Raw genomic sequence first — 25,670 nt, 5'->3', positions numbered from 1 at the left:
TGTTTCATTAGACCAGTGTTTTTCAACCTTTTTTGTGCAAAGGCACACTTTTTTCATGAAAAAAAATCACGAGGCACACCACCATTAGAAAATGTTAAAAATTTTTAACTCTGTGCCTATATTGACTATATATAAAGTGTTTTTCCCATGGCACACCTTATACTATGTCACAGCACACTAGTGTGCCGCGGCATAGTGGTTGAAAAACACTGCATTAGACAAAAGGGGCTAGAAAAAATGAAGATGGATGAGATTGGTCCAACATGCATGTAAAAAAAAAAAAATCAGGTTGTATGAAGGCTTTCCCAAGCTTGCCAAGAAAAGAAAACAAGTTCAGGAAACATAAATTTTAAGGAAAATGCCTCCCACCTTTGTAAAATACACAAATCCCTTAACTGATGAAAAGCAGAACTCAAAGAAACATTATTTTAGATTAACAAGCATGGATATTATCTTATTTTAGGCCAAGGCAATCTCTCAAAAGATATATCCGACGTTGCAAAAATAACTGCCCAAAATCAAACTTTCTCAGCCTCTTGTCTTCAAGGCAATATTCATCATCTCAAGATCTTGGAGTTAAAGTCCACATCAGCTGGGAAATATTCTTACTGTTATTCAAGAATCCATAGATTAAAGTAAAGATTTCTCGCCCATGCGTGCTAGTCGTTTCCGGCTCTAGGGGGCAGTGCTCATCTCCGTTTCAAAGCCAAAGAGCCAGTGCTGTCCGAAGACATCTCCGTGGTGGACGGCATGACTAAATGCCGAAGGCGCACGGAACACTGTTACCTTCCCACCAAAAGTGGTTCCTATTTTTCTACTTGCATTTTTATGCTAGGATGGCAGAAGCTGGGACAAGTAGCAGGAGCTCACTCTGTTTTGCGGCGCTAGGGTTTCGAACCGCCAAACTCCCAACCTTCTAATTGACAAGCTCAGTGTCTTAGCCACTGAGCCACCTTGTCCATAAATTACAGCTGATACCTGATTACAAACGATATTGCAATCTGAGAGTTATTGGTTACCCTCTAGCTAAGATGCTATAATGTAATAACATTTACGACCACAATAGTCTTTGTAAGCCACAGAAGACTTATTTGATGGGTAATGAAAACCATCTTCCAAACTGACAAGAAGAATAGTACCTGGGGGCATTTTAAAGAATTCATGTTCTTTAAATTTTAACTAGAATATATATTAAAGCCTGTAATTGGAGTTTTTCTCCCATATAGCCAAAGGGTTCATTGGGAAGCACTACAGATCAGTTCTGACCTGGGTCACACATGTTTAATGTTCTGTTCAACTGTAAAATTTGGGTGGAGGAGAATCAGGATTAACTCGTGACTTTATGGCTACATTTGCACACTTTTTGACAACAGTTTGAAAAGGACTTGGTCTTGCTTTCTTCCATTCCTGGCTTATCCTACAGATCTGGTGTTGGCTGGTAGTCTCTCGTCTGCAAAGATGATTAGGGAGACTAAAAAAATAAGACCACCTGTTGCAGGAACTGGGCATGTCTAGTTTAATGAAAAGAAGGCCTAGGGGTGACATGATAGCAGCGTTCCAATATCAAAGGGGCTGCCACAAAGAGGAGGGGGGCAACCTATTCTACAAGCACCTGGGGTAGGACAAGAAGCAATGGGTGGAAACTAATAAAAAAGAGAAGCAACCTAGAACTAAGGAGAAATTTCCTGACAGAACAATTAATCAGTGGAACAACTTGCCTCCAGAAGTTGTAAACACTGGAAGTTTTTAAGAAGAGGTTGGATAACCATTTGTCTGAAGTGGTGTAGGGTTTCCTGCCTAAGCAGTGGGTTGGACTAGAAGACCTCCAAGGTCCTTTCTATCTCTGTTATTCTGCATACTCAACAGGCCCAACCTTGCTTCACCTCTGAACTGTCAAAGCAACATTGCCCATTTTTCTGAGCAACCAGCATGAAATGTTGAATAACCTAAGTCAGGTTTCATACATAGCTTGCTCCATCTGGTTTGCAGAATTATTCATAACTACCGAAGTAACCCAATATTCCTATAGCCACCATTGTATCATGCAACACATTGTAATTATTTGCCCCTCCCTTGGGCAGCGAACAAGTACAACAAGAAACTTCCTATTTTTAAAAACATGTATTTTCTTTATTTCATATTTGCTCATATTTAAATTTGAATCATTTTGTCCCTCAAAAAGACATTCCCCCCCACCCCCCGCCACCCTCCGGTGGCCAGACACAAATACAAACATTAAAATACCCTCGGAGGTGCCCCAAACCACGAATCCCTGCCAGCGAAGCCCTGTGTCCCTTTCTCCACATTTTAGAAGTTTACTACTTCAAAGCTTTGGCAACCAGCTCATAAGCTAGTTCAATTTCTTCATCGTCTGGGCAGGTGCTGGAAAACTCCTCGCGAGCGTAGGCATTCTTGAGATAGCGATGGATGCCGCGGAATTCCTCAGGAATGGTAAAATCACGGTACTTCTTGCAAACCACCTGTTGGGAGGTGTAAAACCATAAATTATTTTGCAGTTTCAACCTGCTGATCAATCGGTACATTCTTTAGGGAAGAATTCTGTGAGGAAGGTGGTGCATTGGCTGGAATGCAGTATTGTAGGCAAACTCTGCCCACAGCCTGGAGTTCGATTCCGATGGGACTGACCCAGCTTTCCAACTTCCCGAGGTCAGTTAAATAAGGACCTGGATTGTTGGGGGAAACATGCTGACTCTGTAAACGGCTTAGAAAGGGCTGAAAAGAACCGTGAAGCGGTATATAAGTGTTATTGCTATTGCTATCCTCTAATTCTGATAGATACAATCCTGTCATTTGTTGGGTTATAGCCGAAAATCTACTTAGCAATGTTCTTTTTCAGTATCATGGTCTCTTCATTCCCTCATGTGCTCTCATGTGCTGGAATGTCATGTGATCATTTGATTTAAAGAGGACCCATTCAGTTCACTGATTGAAGCATCCAATTTAGTTCACACCATTTCTGATTTGATCATGCAGCAGAAAATAAGACCTGGTCATTTTTATTAACTCCAAAACAGGCCTTAATAGGTCTTATTTTTGGGAGATGTCTTGCACTGGCTCACTTCACACTGGCGGCCTCTACAGTCCCACCCAGCAGGCGCTTGTGTGGCTGCTCCTGGCCCACTTCTTCTGCCACTACTTGCCGCTGCTCACGTAGAGTGCCCCTGGCCTCTGTTTTACCATCAGAAGCATTGAGGAACGTTTGGAGAGGACAAAAAATGGGCCTACCGGAAGTTCAGGAAGGCCAGAAATCCATTTCCAGACGCCAGAAGGTCTCCGGAGCCTGGGGAGGCTGTTTTCGCCCTCCCGGAGGCTCGAGGAAACCCATGGTGCAGGAGGCCGACTAGGGCATACCCACCATGGCCACACGCACCTAGCAACCTGGCACAGAATCCCTTGCTAAAATCTTTGAAGGCCACCTCTTGATCACATCGTCCTGAGGCACTGCAACCGTCATAAATGTGAGTCAGTTGTCAAACATCCAAATGTAAATCACATGACCATGGGGACTGTCGTAGATGTGAAAAATGGCCGCAAGTCACTTTTTTCACTGCCGTTGTAACTTTGAATGGTCACTATGTGAACTGTTGTAGGTCGAGGACTACCTCTATAAAACCAGGCGACCAAAAATTTCATTCTTCCAGCATTTTCCCCTCAAAACTGTTTGCTTCTGGGAAGCTTTCAGATAGGGCGTGGAGTAAATCACCCCCTCAGCTCCTTTTCCCCATCCATAATTTACAGGCAGCCTGTCTCTGAAAAGTTTCTCACCTTGACAATATGGAGTTTGGGCAGCAGGTTGCAGTCAGCCAACGTAAGTTCATTTCCGTCAAGGAATTTGCGGTTGGACTGGCCTTCGTCCTCTGCGCTGTTCTCGTCCACCTCTTCGGGTTGAGGTGTCATCAAATAATTGTCCAGCACTTTCAGGGCTTTCAGCAAACCCTTCTCAAGGTCTAGGAATTGAAGAGTGGGGCAGGAAGGAAGAGGGATAAGAGGCACCAGTGAAAAATCCAAAGGAGACGTCAACGCAGCTGGAAGGATTCAATCGGTCGCCAAATTGGGAAAAAGCTCAGGAGGTTTAGAACAAGGCGAACAAAGGAGATACAGAGAGGAAGCCAACAGTAATAGAAGAGAGAAGGTAGAGTCGCAGCCTAGATAATAGCCCGACAAACAAAATTTGAGTTCAAAGCAGGAGGGGTGGCAAAAGCAACTCAGAAGGGACCCTCCCTAATTTTGGGGGAACATAAGTGAAAGTGAGGGAAGAGATTGAGTGGCATCGTGGCCTAGTGATGAAGACACTCGCCTCCCACTCAGAAGGTTGAGAGTTCAATCCCTAGGTAACAGCAGGTGTTTTTCTCCTACAGCGCAAAGAAAAAAATATCTGCTGTGAACACCATCTAGGTATCAGGAAGGGCATCCAGCCAGTAAATGCTCAGCTCCATCCAGTTGCCCTGACTCTACCCCGAATTAAGGGACTACAAGGTCGTAAAAAGAAGGAAGAAAGGAGAGGGAAAGGAGGGGTACTTTCAGACTCGAAAGATTCTGTTAATGTAACCTTACAATAAAGATGGAGCTAGTAATCCTGGATCTACTTCTGGTCTGGATTACTTTGCAAGCTTGACAGTATCCAAGAAGAAAGCAAATAGGGCCAGTGAGATTCAAGATATGGAACTAGAAAAAAAGAAGAACATTAGTGAGAGGGCAGGAACAGGATTCCACTTCTAGGATTTTGGGGTGAACTCAAAATGGGGCATCATAGCAACCAGTGGGAAATGAGGGACAACTAAATAATGGAAAACAATGATTTTTTTGTTTCGTTTTTAAAATTGTTCTTATTTTTTTTTAATGGAAGCTGCCCAGAATCATTTGGAGTCGGGTAGCCTCTGAACTGTATGCACGTAAAAATAATAATAATAATGTCGGAGGAAAAGATTTAGCTAGTAAAGATTAAAGACAACAAGAAATGAAGTAATTGACAGGTGATTTTGCAGGTCGAAGCACAACTTTTGCAAGTCAAGCACAAAGAACGTTACGTTACGATGAGAATGGAGTTGAAAGTTAGAAATGCTGAGAATCCATTGGACTTGGGTGGCTTATAATTTCATATCAATACAAATAAATAAGCATACACCCAATGAGAAGTTCTATTTGGGAGCTACTGGGTGGCTTATAAATTCATATAAATAAAAATAAATAAAAAATGAGAAGCTCCACTTGGGAGCTATTACCAAATATTGTAGCGTTGACTGCTATTTTCTTAGAATTCAGCTGGCCGGCCACGCCCATTTTCACGCCGATCTATTCCATTCTGCCCTCTGTTCACTCCTTTTCCCCCTCCCTTTTTTTTAAATAGGCATTTCCTTATTGGCCTTATTTTCTTTTCCCCAATTGAGAGCATTTCCTTAACCTTCATACAGCCACCAGACTCTTTTACGAATGTTAAGGTTTCCCACAAACGTACTTACTTTCTCCTGTTGGTTATCCATATATTGTAAAAGTGACACTTTGTGAGAAATGAGCCGAAGAATTTTGGATTGAAGAAGAGAAGCCAAAAGAGAAAGAAGAAAGTGAAAAAAGCAAGGTTGAGGGACACAATTCAACCAAGAAGCAAGGAAAAGGAATTCCCAAGAGTTAAGCCATCACGTAAGAACAGCAATCGGGACTTGTGGTCCAAGATACTCACTGGCATTGTGAGATGGGTTTGAGTTCTTGATGTAGGCAGAGAATTTGGCAAAGACATCAAGGCCAGCTGTGTTAGATTCAGGGTTATTAGCAGCCAGCTTTGGATACCTAAGGAAGAAGCACAAAAAAAAAAAAAAAATCCATGGAATTTGATAGTAATAATGTGAAATTCTTTCCCCAAATCCACTTTGCCAATCAGCTTGATGGCTCCTTCCCCCTTCCTCCTCAGTGTGGCAACTGAGGAACAGAAAAATGGCTGCTGCCAGGTTTGGTTCAAAGTTCACCCTTTGTGTTGTGGCCTGCCAGCAGAGCTGGCAGCAGATTCGGACAGTGAGGAGGTTGGGGAGGAACATGGGCCAGTCCTGGAGTTTTGTTTTGTTCTGTCTTGTTTGTTTTTTGTATTACCCCTCCCCTATGAGTTTGTTAACCGCCCTGAGTCCCCCCAGGGAATAGGGCGGCATACAAGTTTAATAAACCAACCATAAACCAACCAACCAGTCTGGGGAAGGCTCTGATGAGGGCTCTGTGTCAGAGGCAGAGAGGGGACCAGGGCCATATGCTAGCTACCAGCTGCCTTCAGAGTCAGACGTCAGTGAGGCAGAGGAACAACTGGAGCCTGTTCCCAGTGTGTGCATAGTTGCCAGAAAAAGGGAACAGTTAAAGAACAGGGGTTGACTTGGGAGTAAGGCCACAGGTGGATGATGAATGGCCCCTCCCAGAGGAAATAAAAGAGGAGCGAAAGGGGAGTGGAGTTTGCAGGAGACAATTAGTTCGCTTAATTGGTTCGTGACTCTCCGACATTCCTTGTTTTGCAGATATTGACCTGTCAGCTCTCCAAGCCAGATAAGGTCTGTGACTGTAAATCCTCCCTTGAAAGACTTTGCTGGATATGAATGAGCAGAATTCACAGTAAATTAATAAAAGGGTTTTTTTGTTGGGACAAGGGGTTTGCTTCCTGCTCTTGGGAAACCTAGGTCAGAACACTTTGCTTAGTTCATACTTAGGAGGGCACAGAACTTCTTCCAGGAATTCTTCAACCTTGTTAGTGTCCGTATGGACCTCGGTCCCGTACATCAGGAATGGGAGCTGGCCTCCAGGACAGAGCTTCTGCACAGCCTCGGTTCTCCTACAAAAAAGAGAGAAACATAAGCCAGGAATGAAAAATAGATACAGATGAAGCCCCAAGTGGCCTCAACAGCTCTCAACAGAGAGAGGGCTAACGACCAAATGACTGCAAAGAAATACAATCCTTCAACACACACACACACTTCTATCCTGTCGGAACCTATACCTTCCATTCCCCCCACCCCCGTCTGCCATCAGAATGGATGAAGCTTCTTGGATGAGAAGCTCTGCGTCAGAGGCAGAGATGGAGCCAGGGCCATCCGACACTTATCAGCTTCCTTTGGAGTCGGAGATCAGTGGGGCAGAAGAACAGCTGGAGCCTGTTCCCGATGTGTGTATGTGCAGAGCGGCTAGAAGGGAACAGTTAAGGAACAAGGACTGATTCGGGAGTAAAGGCATGGGTGGACGGTGAATGGCCCCTCCCATAGGGAATAAAGAGGAGCGAAAGGGGAGAGGAGTTTGAAGGAGACAATTCGTTTGATTAATTAGTGTGAAGGTTTGTTCTTGACTCTCAGAGACTCCTTGCCAAGTATTGTTTTGTACAGCATTGCGTTTGGAAGATATTGGCCTGGCAGCTCTCCAAGGCTGATAAGGTCTGTGGTGGTCAATTCACCCTTGAAAGACTGTTTGCCGGGACGTTGCTGGTTGTGAATTCACATTAGCAATGGTTGCTTAAGTGTCAATACTAGGTCATCAGTCACTTTTTCCCCAGGGATATTGTAATTTCAAAAGACCACTAAACCTGTAACATAAATTGGATACGTTCATGAGTTTGACCAGACCTCCCAACCAATTTCTTTCCATATGTTTGGGATTTCAGTTCCCAGAACTGAATGGGATCTAGCTGGGAATGTTGAGAGATTAGATTAGATTAGAATAGATTAGATTAGATTAGATTAGCAGAGTTGGCAGCTGGGTAGATAAATGTTTAAAAAAAAATCTATGAAATCAGATTTTTAAAAATTTAAATCGGATTTTTTTATTACAGTCTGATTTTTTTTTATTTTTATCAAATTTATTTCAATAAAATCCTTTTGGAGTAAAACAAAATCTATCTAAAGATAGTTTTTTATTTAAGATACATTAATAATTTAGTTTATTCAGCATGAAATGGTGCTTAGCTATGCAGCTGTATATTTTGCAATATTGGGACTGTCAGTAAGTCAACAGCGGGTCAGAGGAGAAACTGCTGCGGGACAGAGATGACAGTTCCTCTTTAAAAATTATGATTTAAATCAAGCCTTTTTTACTAGTGATTTAAATCATGATTTAAATCAACTTGATTTGAATCAAATCCACTCTGTTGGAAGGGACCTTGTAGATCATCTAGTCCAGTGGTCTCCAACCTTGGCAACTTTAAGACTTGTGGACTTCAACTCTCAGAGTTCCTCAGCCAGCAAAGCTTCAATTCTGGAAGTTGAAGTCCACAGGTCTTAAAGTTGCCAAGGTTGGAGACCACTGATCTAATCCAACCCCTTGCTCAAGCAGGACACCCTGCCTACACCATTTCTGACAAGTGGCTGTCCAGTCTCTTCTTGAAAACTTCCAGTGATGAAGCAGCCACAAGTTCTGAAAGTAAAACTGTTCCACTGGTTAATTGTTCTCACTGCTAGGAAATTTCTCCTTAATCCTTTCCTTGATCAGTTTCCATCCATTATTCCTTGTCTGGCCTTCAGGTGCTTTGGAAAATAGCTTGATCCCCCCTCCTCTCTGTGGCAGCCCCTCAAATATTAGAGCACTGCTGTTATGTCTCCTCTGGTCCTTCTCTTCGCTAGACTAGCCATGCCCAGTTCCTGCAACCGTTCTTCGTATCTTTAGATTTTTTTTTTTTAGATTTTATTTAGCATTTATAGGCCGCCCTTTTCCCTGAGGGGACTCAGGGCGGCTTACAATAGTAAGGGAAGGGGAGTGAAAGACAAAATACAGAAAAAAAAATGTGAAATAACTAAAAAGTACTAAAACACAACATTCACTCAGCATTCGGGAGGGGCAGAAGAGTTTATCCCCAGGCCTGACGGGCTAGCCAGATCTTGAGGGCTGTACGGAAGGCCTGGACTGTGGTCAGGGTACGAATCTCCACGGGGAGATTGTTCCATAGCGTCGGAGCAGCAACTGAGAAGGCTCTCCTCCGGGTGGTCGCCAGTCGGCACTGACTGGCGGATGGAATACGGAGGAGGCCCGCTCTATGCGATCTGATGGGACGCAGGGAGATTATTGGCAGGAGGCGGTCTCTCAGTATCTTTTAGTCTCCACTGATCAATAGCATCAGGGAGAATAGGACAGGATTAGTGGTGTCTCACTTACCTTTTGGTGTCCACCGTGGTGACATTGAAGGTCACTCCCTTGAGCCAGAGAACCATAAAGAGTCGTTGGGAGAAGGGGCAATTCCCAATTTTGGCTCCATCGCTGCCAGCCTGCAAGAGCACAATCCAAAAAGTGAGGCTTAGATACAGTAACTCACAGTTCAGCAGAAATCACACCGGGTCTATAGTTTGCATTGGCCTGGAATTGGCAGTAAATAGCGTAACAAGAGCTTCGTTTATCTGGGTAGGAGAATGGCAGGGCCTCCCTTCCTCAAACAGATAGGATGGGTGGGAAAAGTCAGCAATCCCTGTCAACACCACTAGGTGCTGCCATTTCACAGAAATAGGCTGACAATCCTCAGATAATTGCTTTATATCAGGAACAGCCAAAGTTTACTTTTCTTTCTTTCTTTCCGTCCTTCCTTCCGTCCTTCTTCCTTCCTTCCTTTATTTTTTCTTTCCTTCCTTCTTTCTTTCTTCCTTTATTCTTTTTTCTTTCCTTTCTCTCTCTCCCTCCCTCCCTCTTTCTTTTTTTCCCCCCTTCCTTCCTTCTTCCTTCCTTCCTGCTCTCCCTCTCCCTTTTCTTACATACTTTCTTTTACTTTTATCCCACTCCTTCTTGCTTCTTCCAAAATACCTTCTATTTCTACTTAATTCCACCATCATTTTTTTTTCCTTCTACGCTAAAACAAAATCTTGGCTGCTTGTCACCGGCTTTTTCATTAGATCCAAATTGCTCCTCCTAAGATCCCCCTTTCCGTTTCATCAGGGGTGGGTAATCTATACTTGCGCAGGCCTAATTTATATAAAGGCATGTGGGAAAGATTTGGGGAAGTGAGTCTACCAAGAGATCAATCAGATAAGAGACAGGCCCAGGGCCACAGAACCTGGGTAGGTGTGACTGGGTGGAAGTGATGTTGAGTTGGCCACGCCCAGCCAGCTTTTGTGGCTCCGGGTGTTTTCTTTTCTGTGGGAAACAGGTCCAAATGGCTCTTTGAGTGTTTAAGGTTGCAGATCCCTGGCCTAAGCCATAAGTGGATCATGGATGTGTGGCAAGAGGATGAGAAGAGACACTACCCTTCCCCAGTGTCTCAGACTATAAGGGAGATGAGGGAATTATATACGTTCAGAGTATCAAGATTTTGTCAATGTAGTTCTACAATAAAGTGGAATTAGCTCATCTGCTCCTATCTGGTTTATCAAGCAAGGCTGATGCCCCTTCACCTTTTTTCCTCCCCTCCAGCCCACTGAGGTTTCTGACCTCAAGTGCAGAAAAACAGCAGCAAAGTCTCCCATCTTTCAGAGGCAGGAGATTCACCCAAATGAGTTAAATGAGTTTAAGCCCGATGTTAATATAATTTTCTGATTTAAGACTCTGCAAAATTCCTCCCCAAAACCCGAGAAGAATAGAAATAACATCTGCCTTGGCTCAAAGCCATAACATGGCACTACCCAACCCCAAAGGTCCTTTTTCACAAGGCAACTGGACTTCCTTTGTTTCTTCTTAAAGACGTTTCGTTTCTCATCCAAAAAGCTTCTTCAGTTCTACCCTGAACTGAAGAAGCTTCTTGGATGAGAAGCAAAACGTCTTCAACTGGAATTCAAATTGGAGGCGCAACTGGAGAGACAGTGGGGAGGGGCCCCTCTCCATTTCCAAATATACTATAAATTCCTTGGACAAAACAAGTTTTCTTGTTCTCTGCATATACTATAAAGCACCAGTTTGGTCTAGCGGTTAAGGCACCAGGCTAGAAACCAAGAGACTGTGAGTTCTAGTCCCTCTTTAGCCATGAAAGCCATCTGGGTGAATCTTTCTTAACCAAATTCACCTCACAGAGTTTCTGTTGTAGAGAACATAAAAGGAGGAAAGTGTGTTGGACTTAGCAACTGTTCAAAGTTACAGGACACATACACACCCGGGAAAAAGTTATTTATGATCTGATTTTGAAGATACAGAGAGCGTGAAAAAGAAACAGAGAGAGGGAGGGAGGGAGGGAGACATGGCAACCAATGAATCTTTATGGCATCACAATCACAATTAGCTCATCTTTAGCAACACACACACACACACACACACACACACACACACACACACATATACATATAAAGTCACAACCCCTGGTATGCCCAAATATGGGAGGAAGATCACTACTTCCATTCTCTGTCCTTCGGCTCGTCACAAGAGACCATCCAGACAGAAACCCAATATTTTTTACTGTTGCCTTTTTGTTACATTTGTTATATTTCTGCTGATAAATAAATAAAGGGAGACTAGTATAGATTTATTTCAAGCTATTTAGCTCTCATCAGCTAGCCATACCCTTACTGGGAATCGAGCCTGTGCTGTATTGTCTCTTAGGCAGATGTGTTAACCACTGAGCTACAGAGCTCGACTCCTTATCAGCCAAGCCAGGTGAAAGGTATATATTTAAATATATATATCCACTGAGTAAAATGGATTCATTTAACAACCTCCATATTAACAGTTCCTGCAAAAAATGTCAAAAAAACAGGTCCAGTGACCTGCTTAATGACTGCAAACAACTTGTGGCTGTAATTACTGTCCATTACAGTCACAAGTCGAGAACTACCTGTATTAAAGTGATTGTTCAACTTAAGAGAGCAAAAGAAGGATACCTCGAAAATAAACCAAAGCATAATGTGATTTGTATGTGTGCAATTCTATTCTTTGTTCATACTGGAGACAGAGAACTACAGTCTCAGACAATAGACACAACCACAAACATGTCACAGACAAGAACAGGTTCTACCCAGGCTTTTCCATGAGGGCCAACACCAAGCCAGGTCGAGAGAAAGAGAGGGAGGGAGGGAGAGATGCTCATATTTAGGAGATGGAAATAGGTGCAGCCAAGGGGAGCAGAAGACCAAATATCTCATCCATGAATTATCCTTCTAAAAGTGTAGAATCTAAAAGCCTTTTTAGAGCCTAAAATATCCCAGCGGGTTTTGTGATGCAGCTACTTTGTCTATCAGCCAACCCTCAAGATGCAAGAGGAAACCGAAATAACCCTCCTGTGAGTTAAAGGCGGCTGCGTTTCCCACGAGTCAGAAATACTGGCAATTTTTAACAAATGTCACTCAGAAAACTCTACCAAAACATAGTTCCACTTCAACTATTGCAGTTCCCGATAAAGGAACTGCTTTGGACTTTGTTTTTGTTTTTTTCCCCTGTGACCATGAAAAACGGCATCTCTGCAGTCACAAAGGTTGCAAACACCACCCCATAAATATGCAGAGCTCTCCTTATGATGCAAATTCAGCATTAATCACCAGGTGATATGATCTTCATGGTAGCATAGCCTCTTCCAGTAAAACACAGTGTAACTGCCACTAAAGTTTCACTTTTCCGAGAAGTAGCCTTATTAACCACAAGCTTGCTAGATCTGTAGTTGTTTTAGTTTCTTTTACTAGAAGATTAAATTGCCCCCCTCCCTCTCCCAGCCATGGCATTTGGAATGCCAGGGGCTTTATTTTGAAAACCTAGAGCAGGGGTGTCAAACTCAAGGTTTAGATCTGGTCTGCGGTGGCGACCTGGAAATAGTAAACGACTTGCCCGCAGTGACTCTGCTAATAAAGATAGGGTGCCCCCCCCCCCTGTGCATGCCATTTTCAGCCTGGACGGCCTCCTGCAGCACTTTGAGGAGGTTCGGGGGTGGCCCACTGTGGCCCATTTTGGCTGCCAGGATGCTGCAGGAGGCAGTCTGTCCTGTCTCCTCTACCCTCTACCCTGCCCGGCTCGCGGAGGACAACTACAATGTTAATCCGCCCCCCCTCCCCAAGCAAACCAGTTTAACACCCCTGATCTAGAGGGACCAGAGCGAAAATTTGTTATTGTTGTTCACTGCACAGTCAGCCAGATGTTCAGACTAGATTTGGTGTTTTTAATCCACCTATCAAATTCCTCCTAAGGACCAGGCATAGGCAGATGTTGATGTTTGATGGTGTTAGAGATATTCTCACAGGATAGGAGATGTTCCTAGTAAAGCTGCCTTTTGCAATTGACTGGTGAGGAATTTGTCAGTGGCCATGGCATTCAAGTGGTGCTCCAGTTATTTTGGGATTGCACCCAAGGCACTTATTACTATTTGCTTTCTTTTGCCACGGTCATTCTATTTCTATTTGCAGGTTTCGTATTTTGTTATCTTCTCCAGTTCTTTCTCTTAGGTTCTGCAGTCTCCAGGTACTTCCACATCCACAATCCAGACTTTCCACCACCACCCATTCTCAGCAACTGTTAAGTCTGGCATGTGATGTGGTAGGTGGCTGTCTGTTTGAATTCTAAAATCCCACAGCACTTTAACTTCTTCATTTTCTATGATAGTTCTGATTAGATATAGTATTTTTTGACAATCAGATGTAGGTTAACTAAAGAACATTGTCATAATATATGCCAGTGATGGCTAAGCTTTTTGTGGTCACATGGCAAAAGCGGGTGTGTGCATGCAACAGCATGCGTGGCCATATCCATAATGCAACACGCATACTATACTCCCTGCACACCCCGCCCCCTTGTGCATATACGTACAACTCCCCCATGCTCACTCACCCACCCCCGCACATGCGACTCCCCCGCGCCCCGTTTTGGGCCTAGCAGGCCTCCCCCCTGCAGCCTCCTGGGACCAAAAATGGGCTGCAGGGGCCCACGCCACACCCCCACGCCACCCACGCATGCACCCCCATGCATGCATACACATATCCTGCATGCACCCTGTGCATGCACAGCAGAGACCCAAAAATCAGCTGGCTGGTAGGAGATGCACGCGCATGCACGGTGGAGCTGTGCTGGGGCAACAGCTCGCGTGCCCACACAGAGGGCTCCGCATGCCACTTGTGGCACACGTGCCACGGGTTCGACATCACGGATATATGCACTGTTCCAAATACTGCGACTTTTTGTAATTGACAAATTGAGATTCCTTCCATTCTGACTGTATCCAAGAGCTTTTCCAAATCTTTGGCACAGCACCAAGTGCAGCAACTGGCATTTCCTTTTTCCACATATGTTTAATTTCTACTTGATTATTTATTAGTGAATTATTCAATTCAACAAAGGAAGTGTGTATGTGTGAGAGATAAAGGTGATTGTTGAGCCCACTTCTTAACCATGTTGAAAAACCATTTTATGATTCACCAGCCGCTGTGTGTTTTTAATTTACGGCATTTTGAAAAGTTTGTTAATTGTGCACATTTTTATTTGACGTCATGTGCCACCCGGAGTCATTATGTGATGTGGGTGGTGGCCATATACATCGTATCAATCAATCAATAAAATAATTAATGTGAGTTAATGTTTAACTCACATTATAAAAGACAATTTGGGAATAACACTTAAGGAGATTCAACCTTCCGGGAGAAGAATCCAAGTTTTTTAGACACTTCAAGACTTGTAGCCTGACTCTTTCCGCTGCTCTTTGCTTGGTAGAATAAATAAATCCTTCTTGGAGTTGGGCACTTTGTGCTAATGTGCATCGAATGTGCTACTTAAGACCTGATTTATAGCAGGGCTGGCAACGACTGATAACTCAGAACAACAACAAGAGCAAAGAAGAAGGCGTTGCTTCCAGATCCTTCTGACTGCTTGATCCACAAGACAGCTCTCATGGGGACAGTCGGAGGATGCCAAGACCATGGGGAACTCTCTTAGCAACCGTTGCCAAGGACTGGAGGCAATCGGCCAGGTCATTATACAGCAATCGTAGACAAATGACACTGCCCCCAAAGGTTTACAGTCGTCAATCCACTGCTATGGGAACAGACTGGGTTCCCCTCAAATCCACAAGCTAATCTGGAGCCCACAGAGACTGTTTGCACCCAGAGAACATTTGCATCGGGACAGCATTTGCATCCGTGGTCTTGCGGGGTTGCCACGGAGACGCTCAAACAGAACAAAAACAAGGAGCAAATCGGGAGGCAAAATGGCCGCCTTACAGCTGCCACCCATGTCATTGGGATGAATGGGCCCTCCAGCCTGTGCAAAGAATAAGGGAGTTGGCCGTTTCTTGGCAGAATTGTGGCGGAGGGCGAGGCGCTCCAGGAGAGCTTTGGAAGAGTCACGGTTATTTTAGCCCTTCCCACGCTGATATTGTGGGGATGAAGAAAGTAAATGCGAACATGAAAATCTCTGAGATGCTACTGGCTGGATTAAGATGCTGCAGGAGCAGGTGGCTTATTTGCAACCTTCAGCAGCTGTCCGCTCCCAGCATCTGCAGCTCAGCAGTTTGGATGAACCCGGGGAATTAAAACACTGAGAGCTTCCAAAATATGGAAAAATGATTCCAGGGAGCATGGATATTAAGGGATGAAGTGCTATCTTTAAATCCTTTAAGCCCATTTCACCCCTTCCAAAATGCAAAAAAAAAAGGAAGGAAGGAAGGAAGGAAGGAAGGAAGGAAGGAAGGAAGGAAGGAAGGAAGGAAGGAAGGAAGGAAAAAGAAAGGAAAGGAAAAACCCACAATCAAAATTTCAGGTCCTGCCCACTTTAAGGGGATTTGGGAACTATAAAGGGTCCCAGTTTGGTCTAGTTAGTAAGGCATCATGAGATGGTGAGTTCTCGTCCAGACTAAGGAATGAAACCCTGCTGTGTGATCTTTGGCTAGTCACTGTCTTTCTCTGCCTCCCCCCACAACCACCACCCGCAACTTCACAAGTTGTTGTCGTGGGGAAAATAGAAGGAGGGAGGAGTATTAGATATGTTCATTGAGTTGAGTTCTTTCTAAAGTAATAAATGTGGCATAATATGAATAAATTTATAAAAGAAAGGAAGGGAGGGAGGGAGGAAAGAGAGAAAGAAATAGAGAGAGAAAGAAAGAGAGAGGAAGGAAGGGAGAGAGAGAGAGAGAAAGAAAGAAAGAAAGAAAGAAAGAAAGAAAGAAAGAAAGAAAGAAAGAAAGAAAGAAAGAAGCAGAATACTTACCAAATGCCCCTCTGTGGAGGATTATGTATCAGAATGACTGGACACAGCTTAAGATGATTATTTTTTAATTTGGGATTTCTTAGGAGGAATTTACCAGTAAAGGGTGGGGGAAATCTTCCCCAGATCCCTCCTTTTCTGCCAAAAACCACTGCAAGGAGCTTTAAACGGACATTCTTCTCCCTTACGGTTCACCAGTTATAAATCGCCATCTGTCTTTGTCAGGAACCACTCGTTTTTTAATTTAAAACTGGCTCTTGCAGTGGCTCAGGAAGGCGGGGTGGTGAGGGGGAAACCCAACCCCAAACTGCAAATCTTTACATGGAGAAAATATGCCTTTCCTGGAACTTGATCAAGCGAGAATGAGCCATAAAATTACGATTTCAATCAACTCCTGGGGTAAAGGGGCTGCGTGAATATTTCACCCAAGGCAGGGGAAGATGTTCGAACTAAAACTGAATTATTGTATTCATTGCCTGTCTCGTCTCATCGGGGGAAGACAGGGGTGGGGGCTTCCCTAGCTGATCTCATCCCGAGACTCGAGAAGGATTGCCAAAAAGGAGAATTTCTATTCAGCCTTATAGGCAGGAAATTCCACTCTAAGCCGTCAGAAGCTGCTTATGGGCCCAGCCCTCGACTTATCTTTATTCATTTCACTCCATTTCACTCCGTTTTTTACAAGCAACACAACTTCCATCAGCCTGTAACCATTCCACTGCCTTGGCTGAATCGCGGGGGGGGGGGGGGGGGGCAAATCACAACAAAAGTGACAAATCAGAGGCTACAGCCCAAAAAAATAAACAGGTCCTGCAACGGAGCACAGACAGAGCCAAGACAAAAATGTTGTTCATGTTGTGATTGAAAACAAGTATCAGTATGGCTCCCCGTTGTATTTAACAACTTCTTCATTCTATGAGATTTGTTTATTCGATTAGCGCATATGAGTATCCATCTCTCTTGCATGTGATTGTGGTCCAGGGGTGAAATCAACTTACCTTCACTATCGGTTCACAAATGTGAGCATGCGTGTGCACATGCTCACTTTGGTCACATGTGCCGCCATGCCTGCGCATGAGCAGAGTGTCAAAAACGGGATGTGATGATGTCTGGGCGGGTGGGCGGAGCCTCCTGCCGCCAGCACTACTGGTTCACCCGAACCGCATAGAACTGACTGAATTTCACCACTGCTCTGGCCACGTTATACCAACAATCAAAACCTTTCCACTATTTAAAACAGTTAAAAACAGCCAAAAAGGCTCAATCCTGCTCTCTAATTTATCAGGTTCCTCCCAACCTCACCAAAAGGTCCTAGCCTTTAGTTTAGTTTCCCTGAACCTGCCCTTTGTTTTGCTAAAGAACGGCTGGAAGATGAAGAACACCATTCAAATTGTTGTACCAGAATTATCTAACACTCTATAGCAGGGGTGTCAAACTCAAGGCCCAGGGGCCGAATCTGGCCCGCAGGCTGCGTAGATCTGGCCCGCGGGGCTGCCTGGAAACAGCAAAGGACTGACCCCTGGTGTCTCTGCCAGTAAAAACAGAGCTCCATTTTCGTTGGCAGAGGACTGCAGGAGGCCGTCACAGCCAAAAACAGAGCTCGCAAGGACCACGTACGGCACTCCTGACTTCAGTTTTCACTGGAAAAGGGTTGTAGGAGACCATTGCAGCCAAAAAGGGAGCTTAGGAGCCCCTTCTCGCTAGGAAAGCGCTCGGGCCACAAGCGTCCCCCGACACGAGTGACATTGAGCTGGCCATGCCCACCCTGGCCCCCTGAGGTCAAACACAACCCTGATGGGGCCCTCAATGAAATTGAGTTTGACACCCTTGCTCTACAGGTAGTCTTTAATTTAAGGTAAAAGTTCCCCTCGCATATGCTAGTTGTTCCCGACTCTAGGGGGCAGTGCTCATCTCCTTTTCAAAGCCAAAGAGCCAGCACTGTCCGAAGACATCTCCGTGGTCATGTGGCTGGCATGACTAAATGCCGAAGGTGCACGGAACGCTGTTTCCTTCCCACCAAAGTGGTCCTTGTTTTTCTACTTGCATTTTTACGTGCTTCCAAACTGCTAGGTTGGCAAAAGCTGGGACACATAACGGGAGCTCACTCTGTTATGTGGCACTAGGGATTTGAACTGCCAAGCTTTTTGATTGACAAGTTCAGTGTCTGAGCCACTGAGCCACCATGTCCCTTTTACTTACAACTGCTCATTTAGCAACCACTCAAAATTACAGCGGCATTGAAAAGTCACTTAAACCCAGTCTTCGCACTTATAACTGCGGCAGCATTCCCACAGTCACGTGATCAAAATCCAGGCGCTTGGCAGCTACCATGTATTTACATGGGGGTTGCCGTTTGTGACCTTCCCAATTGGCTTTGGATAAGCAAAGTCATGGGGGGGGGAGCGGCATTGGCTTAGCGACAGTGGGATCACTTAACAACTGCAGTGATTCGTTTAACAAAAAAGGTCATAAAATTGGATGAGACTCAATTATCGACCCCTTTACTTAACAAAGGAAATTCTGGTCCCAGAACTGTGGTTGTAAGTCAAGGACGATCTCTCCGCCAGTGTTTTTCAAACTCAGCTACTTTAAAAATGTGTGGATTCCAACTCCCAAAGCAGGGGAATTGGGGGAGTTGAAATCCATACATTTCAAAGTTGCCATCTTTGAAAAATCAGTGCTCTACCTACAGTACAAGCAGGAGTTCAATAGTATTCCATAGACTACAAAGCAAAGTCCATTCAGATGTTCAAAGTCTTAGATGTCAGAGTTCTTTCTGGAACCTGACAGATATTTTCTACATCTCAACGCCTCTGCCTTACATCAGAGGGGGACAAGGTTTATTCTTCTATAAATACCTTCCTTGGATACGTCAAGCTTAATGAGAAGAAGGACTAGGGGAGACATGATAGCAGTCTTCCAATATCTCAGGGATTGCCACAAAGAAGAGGGAGTCAAACTATTCTCCAAGGCACCTGAGGGCAGGACAAGAAACAATGGATGGAAAGTAATTAAGGAACCTAGAACTGAGGACAAATTTCCTGACAGTTAGAACAATTAATCAGTGGAACAACTTGCCTCCAGAAGTTGTGAATGCTCCAACACTGGAAGTTTTTAAGAAGATGTTGGATAGCTATTTTTCTGAAGTGGTATAGGGCAGTGATGGTAAACCTTTTCAGCACTGAGTGCCGAAAAGGAAGTGTGTGTGGGCGCACAACACCAAGGGCTGAAAAGGGAGCACTTTGCACACACGCCCTCCTCTGGGCCATGACAAGGAAGAGGAGCTGCTCAGGGGGCACGCGCGCGCTGGAAAATGAAGACATTTCTGGGGAGCGCATGCACGCCAACCAACAAGTCTTCCTGTTACTGCTGCACATGCCAATCAGCTGGCTGGCGCGCATGCTCACATCAGAAAATGGAAAACCAGCTTTTCCAGTTTCTGGCACTGTCCCACACACAAAGGCCAGATGATCTTTGCGTGCACATGCACACCAGAAACCCAGAAGAGGAATGGGTGATGTTGCATGTGCCAGGCAACATGGCTCTGCATGCCACTTTGGGCACGCATGCCATAAGTTGGCCATCGTGGGTATAGGGTTTTCTGTTTGAGCAGAGGGATGGACTAGAAGACCTCCAAAGTCTCTTCCAACTGTGGTTATTCTGAGATTAGATGGTACTAAAGGCTGAAGCAAGGATTGGGTAGAATCAGTCTCAAATCAATTGACATCTTTCTCTTTGTGTAGTACCCAGTTCTCTTTTTTTATGCAATTTCTCCCAAACAGCACCCACAATGGATATCTTTTGAACTCAATGTTCAGGCAGGACTTCAAAATCATGCTGAAGGTTTGGCCACAGACCATACAATTCTAGGTCTCCAGGTTACTTCTCTTCCCCTTATAACCTTTTGCGGATTCCTTCTAAACTTTGAACTTCTTAATTCCTGATTCTTTCTCACTGGGGAAGCCTTGTCAATCAGTGTGCCAAAGATCTAGCTTAAGCTACAAGTGGGTGGAGAAGGTCCATAATTGAAAGTGGCAGATCTTCAGCAGGTTTCTTATTCGCTCAGGAGAAGCTGCAAGCAGAGCTAATCTTTGTTTGGCACCCCAGAGAGCCCCAACTGGCAGAACTTGTCCACAAATACTTGGATCGCAGCCTACTAGGCTTAACATATGCTTAAAAGAAGGAGCCAGTTCCAAGAATGTGGCATGACAAAACCCTCGAAGACAAAGACGATTCTGGAGGCGTGTCACTTCAACGTTGCTAAATATAACATCAACAAGGAACCAGGAGCCCCATTTTTTCCCCAGTTCCCTGCACGTGCGTGTATGTGCGCGTGCATTTACATCTGTGCAAATGGAGAAGAAAAATGTACGGAGGTTTCATTCTCAGCCTCCGCCCCATGAACTCACCTCCACCTCTTTTTCAAGCTGGCCCATTGCTTGTCTCTAATCTAATATTTATGTGTTTACATTTCAAACTAGGATGAAATCTTGGAACAGCAGAACCTAATGTCTATTTGTCAGGGGTGTCAAACTCAAGGCCCGTGAGCTGGATCCGGCCCATGGAGTGCTTAGATCTGGCTCGCGGGGCTGCCCTGGAAACAACGAAGGACTGGCCTGCGGTGCCTCTGCCAGCTCCGTTTTCGGCTGTGGCGGCCTCCTCCAACCCTCTGCCAGGGAAAATGGAACTCGAGCGGACTTGCACAGTCCTCTCAAGCTCAGTTTTCACTGGTTGAGAACTCAGGCCACCACAGGTGTCCCCAAGTGACATTCAGCTGGCCATGTCCAGGGTGAAATGCTACCAGTTTGCTAGTACGCCTGAATCGGTAGTAAAAAAAAATGCTTTAAAAAGTAAAAAAAAAAGTTCCAACGATCACGTAGCACAGCTGGTTGTTGCACAGCTGATTGTCAGAATTTTTTTTTTGTTTTACTATTTTTAGCATTTTTAACTACCAGTTCAGGAGAGCCAATAGTTTAAAAATGCTTCAAAAAGTTTTTTTTTTAAAAAAACTGGCCATCCCCATCCAGTCACATGATCCCACCACCACCAAGCCATGCCCACCAACCACACCCACAGAACTGGTAGAGGAAAAATTTGAATTTCACCACTGGGTCATTCCCACCATGGCCACGCCCACTCGGCCCCCTGAAGTCAAACACAACCCTGATGTGGCCCTCAATGAAATTGAGTTTGACACCCCTGCTATATGTAGATCCTATTAACCTCACACTCTGCTTGCCTTAGTTTTTGTATCCTTTATCCTGACTACACTTCCCACCCTCAAGGCAGATGCCCCAAATGGAAGAAGGCAACGGGGACCCTTGTTGTCTTGAGTGCAGATGTTAGACCAGGGTTTGTTTCTTTTCAGCTTACTACAATAAGTACAGGGGTGGTATGCTGGGTTCGGGCCATCTTGTAGCTAAGATTCTGCTCAGTCTGGCAAACCCTCAAATACCATCCCTGGCTGGCCATGCCCCTTCCACCCCGCCCTGCCCCTCCCCAGAGTTTCCATGCGGCCTGTGCCAGATAAGTGCAGGGCCCACGTGGAGGCTCAGGGAGGAGGGAAAATGGACCTACTGGAGGTTCTGGAAGTCCAGAAACGGGCCTGTTTCTGGCCTCCAGAGGGTCTCCAAAGCCCGGGAGAAGCAGTTTTCGTCCTCCCAGAGGTTCAATGGAAGCCTCCCGACCCTGGGGAAGGTGAAAAACGCCCCCTGCCAAGGTGTAGGAGGCCCACTAGGCCACGCCCACCCAGAAATGGGGCCACGAACCCGTTGCTGCGATTTTTGAAGTTCACCCCTAAACGGGTGGTACTACGATGGGTGAAACCTACCACTGTGATTTCTATTGTGTATAAACCAAACCCCTACTGCTTATTCCTCAATCACATAAGATCCTCTCTCTGCACGGTATCTGACTGCAATCATTCTCCTTAATCTAGAATTATTCTATTATCATCCATCTCTGTCCTGAAGCTAAGTTGCTACTACTTTCAGGGTACTTGTTTTTTTTTTTCCTAACATTTCTAAGCTGCAAAAAATCTGGATCACGACCTCTAGGTGGCAGCAAAGAGGAACAGAAGCAGCTGATACTCTCCTGCCACCTAGTGGTTGTTTGGATTTTTTGCATCAGACAGACCCGTGTCCTTAAACTAACCCACCTCAGAAGGTTGTCAGAAGGAAAAGTGTGAGTCCATTACCCCTATCCTTGAAGTCAAGGGTAACTGTGGGCAGCAGACAGGACATGACCAAGTGAAACTTTGCTGGGTGTGACAGCTGCAACGAAAAGGGTATGCCAGACATCAAACATTAGTCTTCCTGGGTTTCATGTGCTGGTGAGAGCCTCAACCAATTACTTTGTCTGGTCCTGAACTAGGCTTAGCAGCCGGATATGATTTTAATTTCCTGCAATCCTCCCAGGCATTGTGGAAATGGGCACTCCCAGATTAGTATAACTAAAGAAATGATTATATAGGAGCTGGACCACTGACGGACACGTTGCCAAAAATGTAGAATTGTTCTTAGATGCGTTTTAATAGGATCCGAGGTCAGATTCAGGAAGCCTGACATACAAGCCCAGCAATTTAATTCTATCCTATTAAGCTTCTGTTGACTCTGTATTTTGGTACTTCCGAAGTTAATCGTGTCTTAGCAAATATGAGACCTTCGTTTTTCTTTCATTACACCTCCTTTTATTTGTCACCAGTAGAAGTTCCACCCTTGGCATCATACAGTACAAAAAAATAAAAAGAACTTCAAAATCAGGACATGGAACAAGTAACTATTTATTTGCACAAATACAAACAGTGAGTCATTCTATCTGGATTGTTTTTGCTCAGATGGCTTTAAATGATTTAAAACGCCACTGATCTTGCATCCAGATTAGTATTATGCCTGAATAATTCTTCTTACACTCTGACTTAAGAATTAGCAACTTAATGTGGTTGAAAAATAGCACCAGATGAAGAACAAGTATATAAAAAAAACAGATAATCCTTAGTGGAATACTGTTTTATTCGCATGCGGGCTACTTTTTTTCCATTATGTCAACAAAGTAGTTTCTACTGGATTAGCTCCAGCTATACAAATGTCTTCCTTACATAGAATCAGTGAATATTTTGTATTTCATAAAACACAGAGTCACAGGGCTGGAAGGGATCTGAGGCCTTATACCAGGGGTGTCAAGCTCGATTTTGTTGAGGGCCACGTCAGGGTTGTGTTTGACCTCGGGGGCCTGGTGTGCAGAGGTGGTATTCAGCCAGTTCTGACAGGTTCTAGAGAACCAGTACAGGAAATTTGGAATAGTTCAGAGAACGGGCAATAGGCTGGCCCCGCCCCCACTGCCTCCCAGTTGATCTTCTTTTGTTGCCCTGAACAGGAGAACAGAGCTGGAAAGCAGGTTAGTGGGGTGGGGAGTGAATGGGGATTTTGCAGTATCCTTCCCCTGCCATGCCCACCAAGCCACGCCCACAGAACCAGTAGTAAAATATTTTGAATCCAACCACTGCTGAGGTGGGTGTGGCCAGGGTGGGCATGGCCAGCTCGATGTCACTCATTTGGGGGGCACTTGTGATGGCCCGAACGCTCTGTCAATGAAAACAGACTCCTGAGCTCCGTTTTCAGCTGCGACAGCCTTCTGCAACCCTGTGTCGGTGAAAAGGGCGCTTGGGAGGGCCGCTGCAGCCTTTCTGAGCTCTGTTTTCACTGGCAGAGGCATTGCAGGCCAGTCCTTCACTGTTTCCAGGACAGCCCTATGGGCCATTTCTAAGCACCCCACAGGCCGAATCTGGCCCCCGGGCCTTGAATTTGACACCCCTGCCTTATACCATCCCGGTTGTCCTGTCTATTTTTGAAAATCTCTCGTGTTGGAGCACCCACAACTCCCGGAGGCAAGCTATTCCATTATTAATTATGATCACTGTCAGAAAATTTCTCCTTACTTCCAGGTTGTATCTCTCTTTAACAAATTTCCACCCATTGCTTCTTATCCTGCCCTCTGGTACTTTGGAGAAAAAGAATAATTTCTTTTAAACTTATATCTGCAAGATGTTTATCCCCAACCAATGTACTGTCGGTCTACTCTAAACACTTGCTTTTGAGTAAATTCTGTGTCTGTTCAAGCTTCATAACACTGTAGGAAGTTAGCACCCACCCCTCTCCTAGGAAAATGAAGTATTTTAGGAAATATTAAAAAGGGCAGAATATTTCACCTAAAAGGGAGGCAGAAACTTAGTCCGCTCCCCACCTCCCGACCACCTTTGTCAATGGGCCATTAAGGCCTGAGCCAGCTCATCTGCAACACAAAAGACATGGGCCTCAGGACATGATAGGATTAGCCCTCTACCCATCTCACCACATGGCACCTGGAAAGTTTATATCAGCCAGCAAGGCTCAACCAAACCTGGGACCGACTGACAGCCTACAAAGTTAGCTAAGACCACTACACTCTGGGAGTCTGGCCACCAATCAGAATACATTTCTTACACAGGAACAGGAAGCTCCCAGATGGAGCCCAAGAGCGGGTATAAAACTCAGGTCCTCTCAGCCTTTTTTCTTCAAGATCTTCAAGATATGCGATTCTCCCTTTTCCCCCAGGACCTCAAACCATGTGATCGCATCTCACAATCAATAGACTTTCTTTACAAGGAACTTCCATGAATCCAGTGTCTTTCCCCCACACTTGGAACTGAATCCAGAAGGATATTTCTTCCAACAACACCATCCTGGTTAATTGGGACTGATGGAAGATTCCCTATTATTGTTCCATAGTTGGTATAATCTATCTCTGCTAAATAGGAACAAAAATTCACTGCTGACTACACCCCGTGCACATTTTAGCCTTTAGCCTGCCTCATAAAAGCCCCAATTTCATACTACTAGTTCCTCATTCAGTGCCACACCTATGCAATAATCAGGGCTCAGATCAAACATGCTTGGGACATTTAACCAGGAATGTGGAACGAAAAAGAAGACATCTATGAGTGATGGGATCCAACTGTAAGTGTGAGAATGATTCTAATAAGCAGTTTGAACTGTGGGAGCGGAAAAAAGGAGATAAAGTTGTGTTATATTATGCAATAAATCTAAAAAACCAACAAAAACCAACTTCTGTAATGCACATAATTCCAAGGCATCTGGTCCCTTCATTTTTTTTTAAAAAAAATATTTTTATTGCACACTTTTTTTATATGTCTCTATCACATATTTAACAGGTCTGTGGCATTATTTGTACAATTAGAATCAATATTCAATAAATTATATATCTGGGATGGCGAGCCTATGGAGCCATTTGTCAGGGCACGCAAGGCGTTGCCCTGTCAGCTGGCCAGCGCGTATGCGCGCGCTGGCCAGCTAAGTTCAGCCTTTTTAAAAGCCATTTTTTGCCCTCCCCAAGCTTCAAAGGCTTTATAGGCGCCTGGGGAGGGCGAAAACAGCCTCCCCTGCCCCCCTCCAGAGGCCCTCTGGAGGTTTCAGGACCTTCCCTGAAGCCTCTGGAGCGCAAAAAACCAGCCCTATGGGCAAACCGGAAGTTCGGGAACGGACTTCCGGTTTGCTCATAGGGCCGGTTTAAGCCCTCTGAAGCCTTCAGGAGGCTTCCCTGAAGGCTCCAGAGGACCAAAA

The 25,670-nt window shown here is 44.8% G+C and overlaps 1 protein-coding gene across 1 annotated transcript in view; it reads right to left on the bottom strand.

The window, feature by feature from the left end:
* Positions 1-2,129: 2,129 nt before the first annotated feature.
* The window catches only part of CLIC1 (chloride intracellular channel 1), a 51,958-nt gene continuing 28,417 nt past the window's right edge, over positions 2,130-25,670 (bottom strand). Inside the window, exons 2-6 of the mRNA XM_032211880.1 lie at positions 9,127-9,236; positions 6,698-6,823; positions 5,699-5,805; positions 3,787-3,968; positions 2,130-2,480 (exon numbers count right to left, since the gene is read on the bottom strand). Of these exons, the coding sequence (XP_032067771.1) occupies positions 2,319-2,480; positions 3,787-3,968; positions 5,699-5,805; positions 6,698-6,823; positions 9,127-9,236 (687 nt within the window). The 3' untranslated portion in view covers positions 2,130-2,318. The remainder of the gene's footprint in view (positions 2,481-3,786; positions 3,969-5,698; positions 5,806-6,697; positions 6,824-9,126; positions 9,237-25,670) is intronic.

Source organism: Thamnophis elegans, chromosome 2, assembly GCF_009769535.1.
Source record: "Thamnophis elegans isolate rThaEle1 chromosome 2, rThaEle1.pri, whole genome shotgun sequence".
NCBI lineage: Eukaryota > Metazoa > Chordata > Lepidosauria > Squamata > Colubridae > Thamnophis > Thamnophis elegans.
The sequence above is the reverse complement of the archived record's forward strand: the minus strand, read 5'-3'. Positions and strand labels throughout refer to the sequence as shown.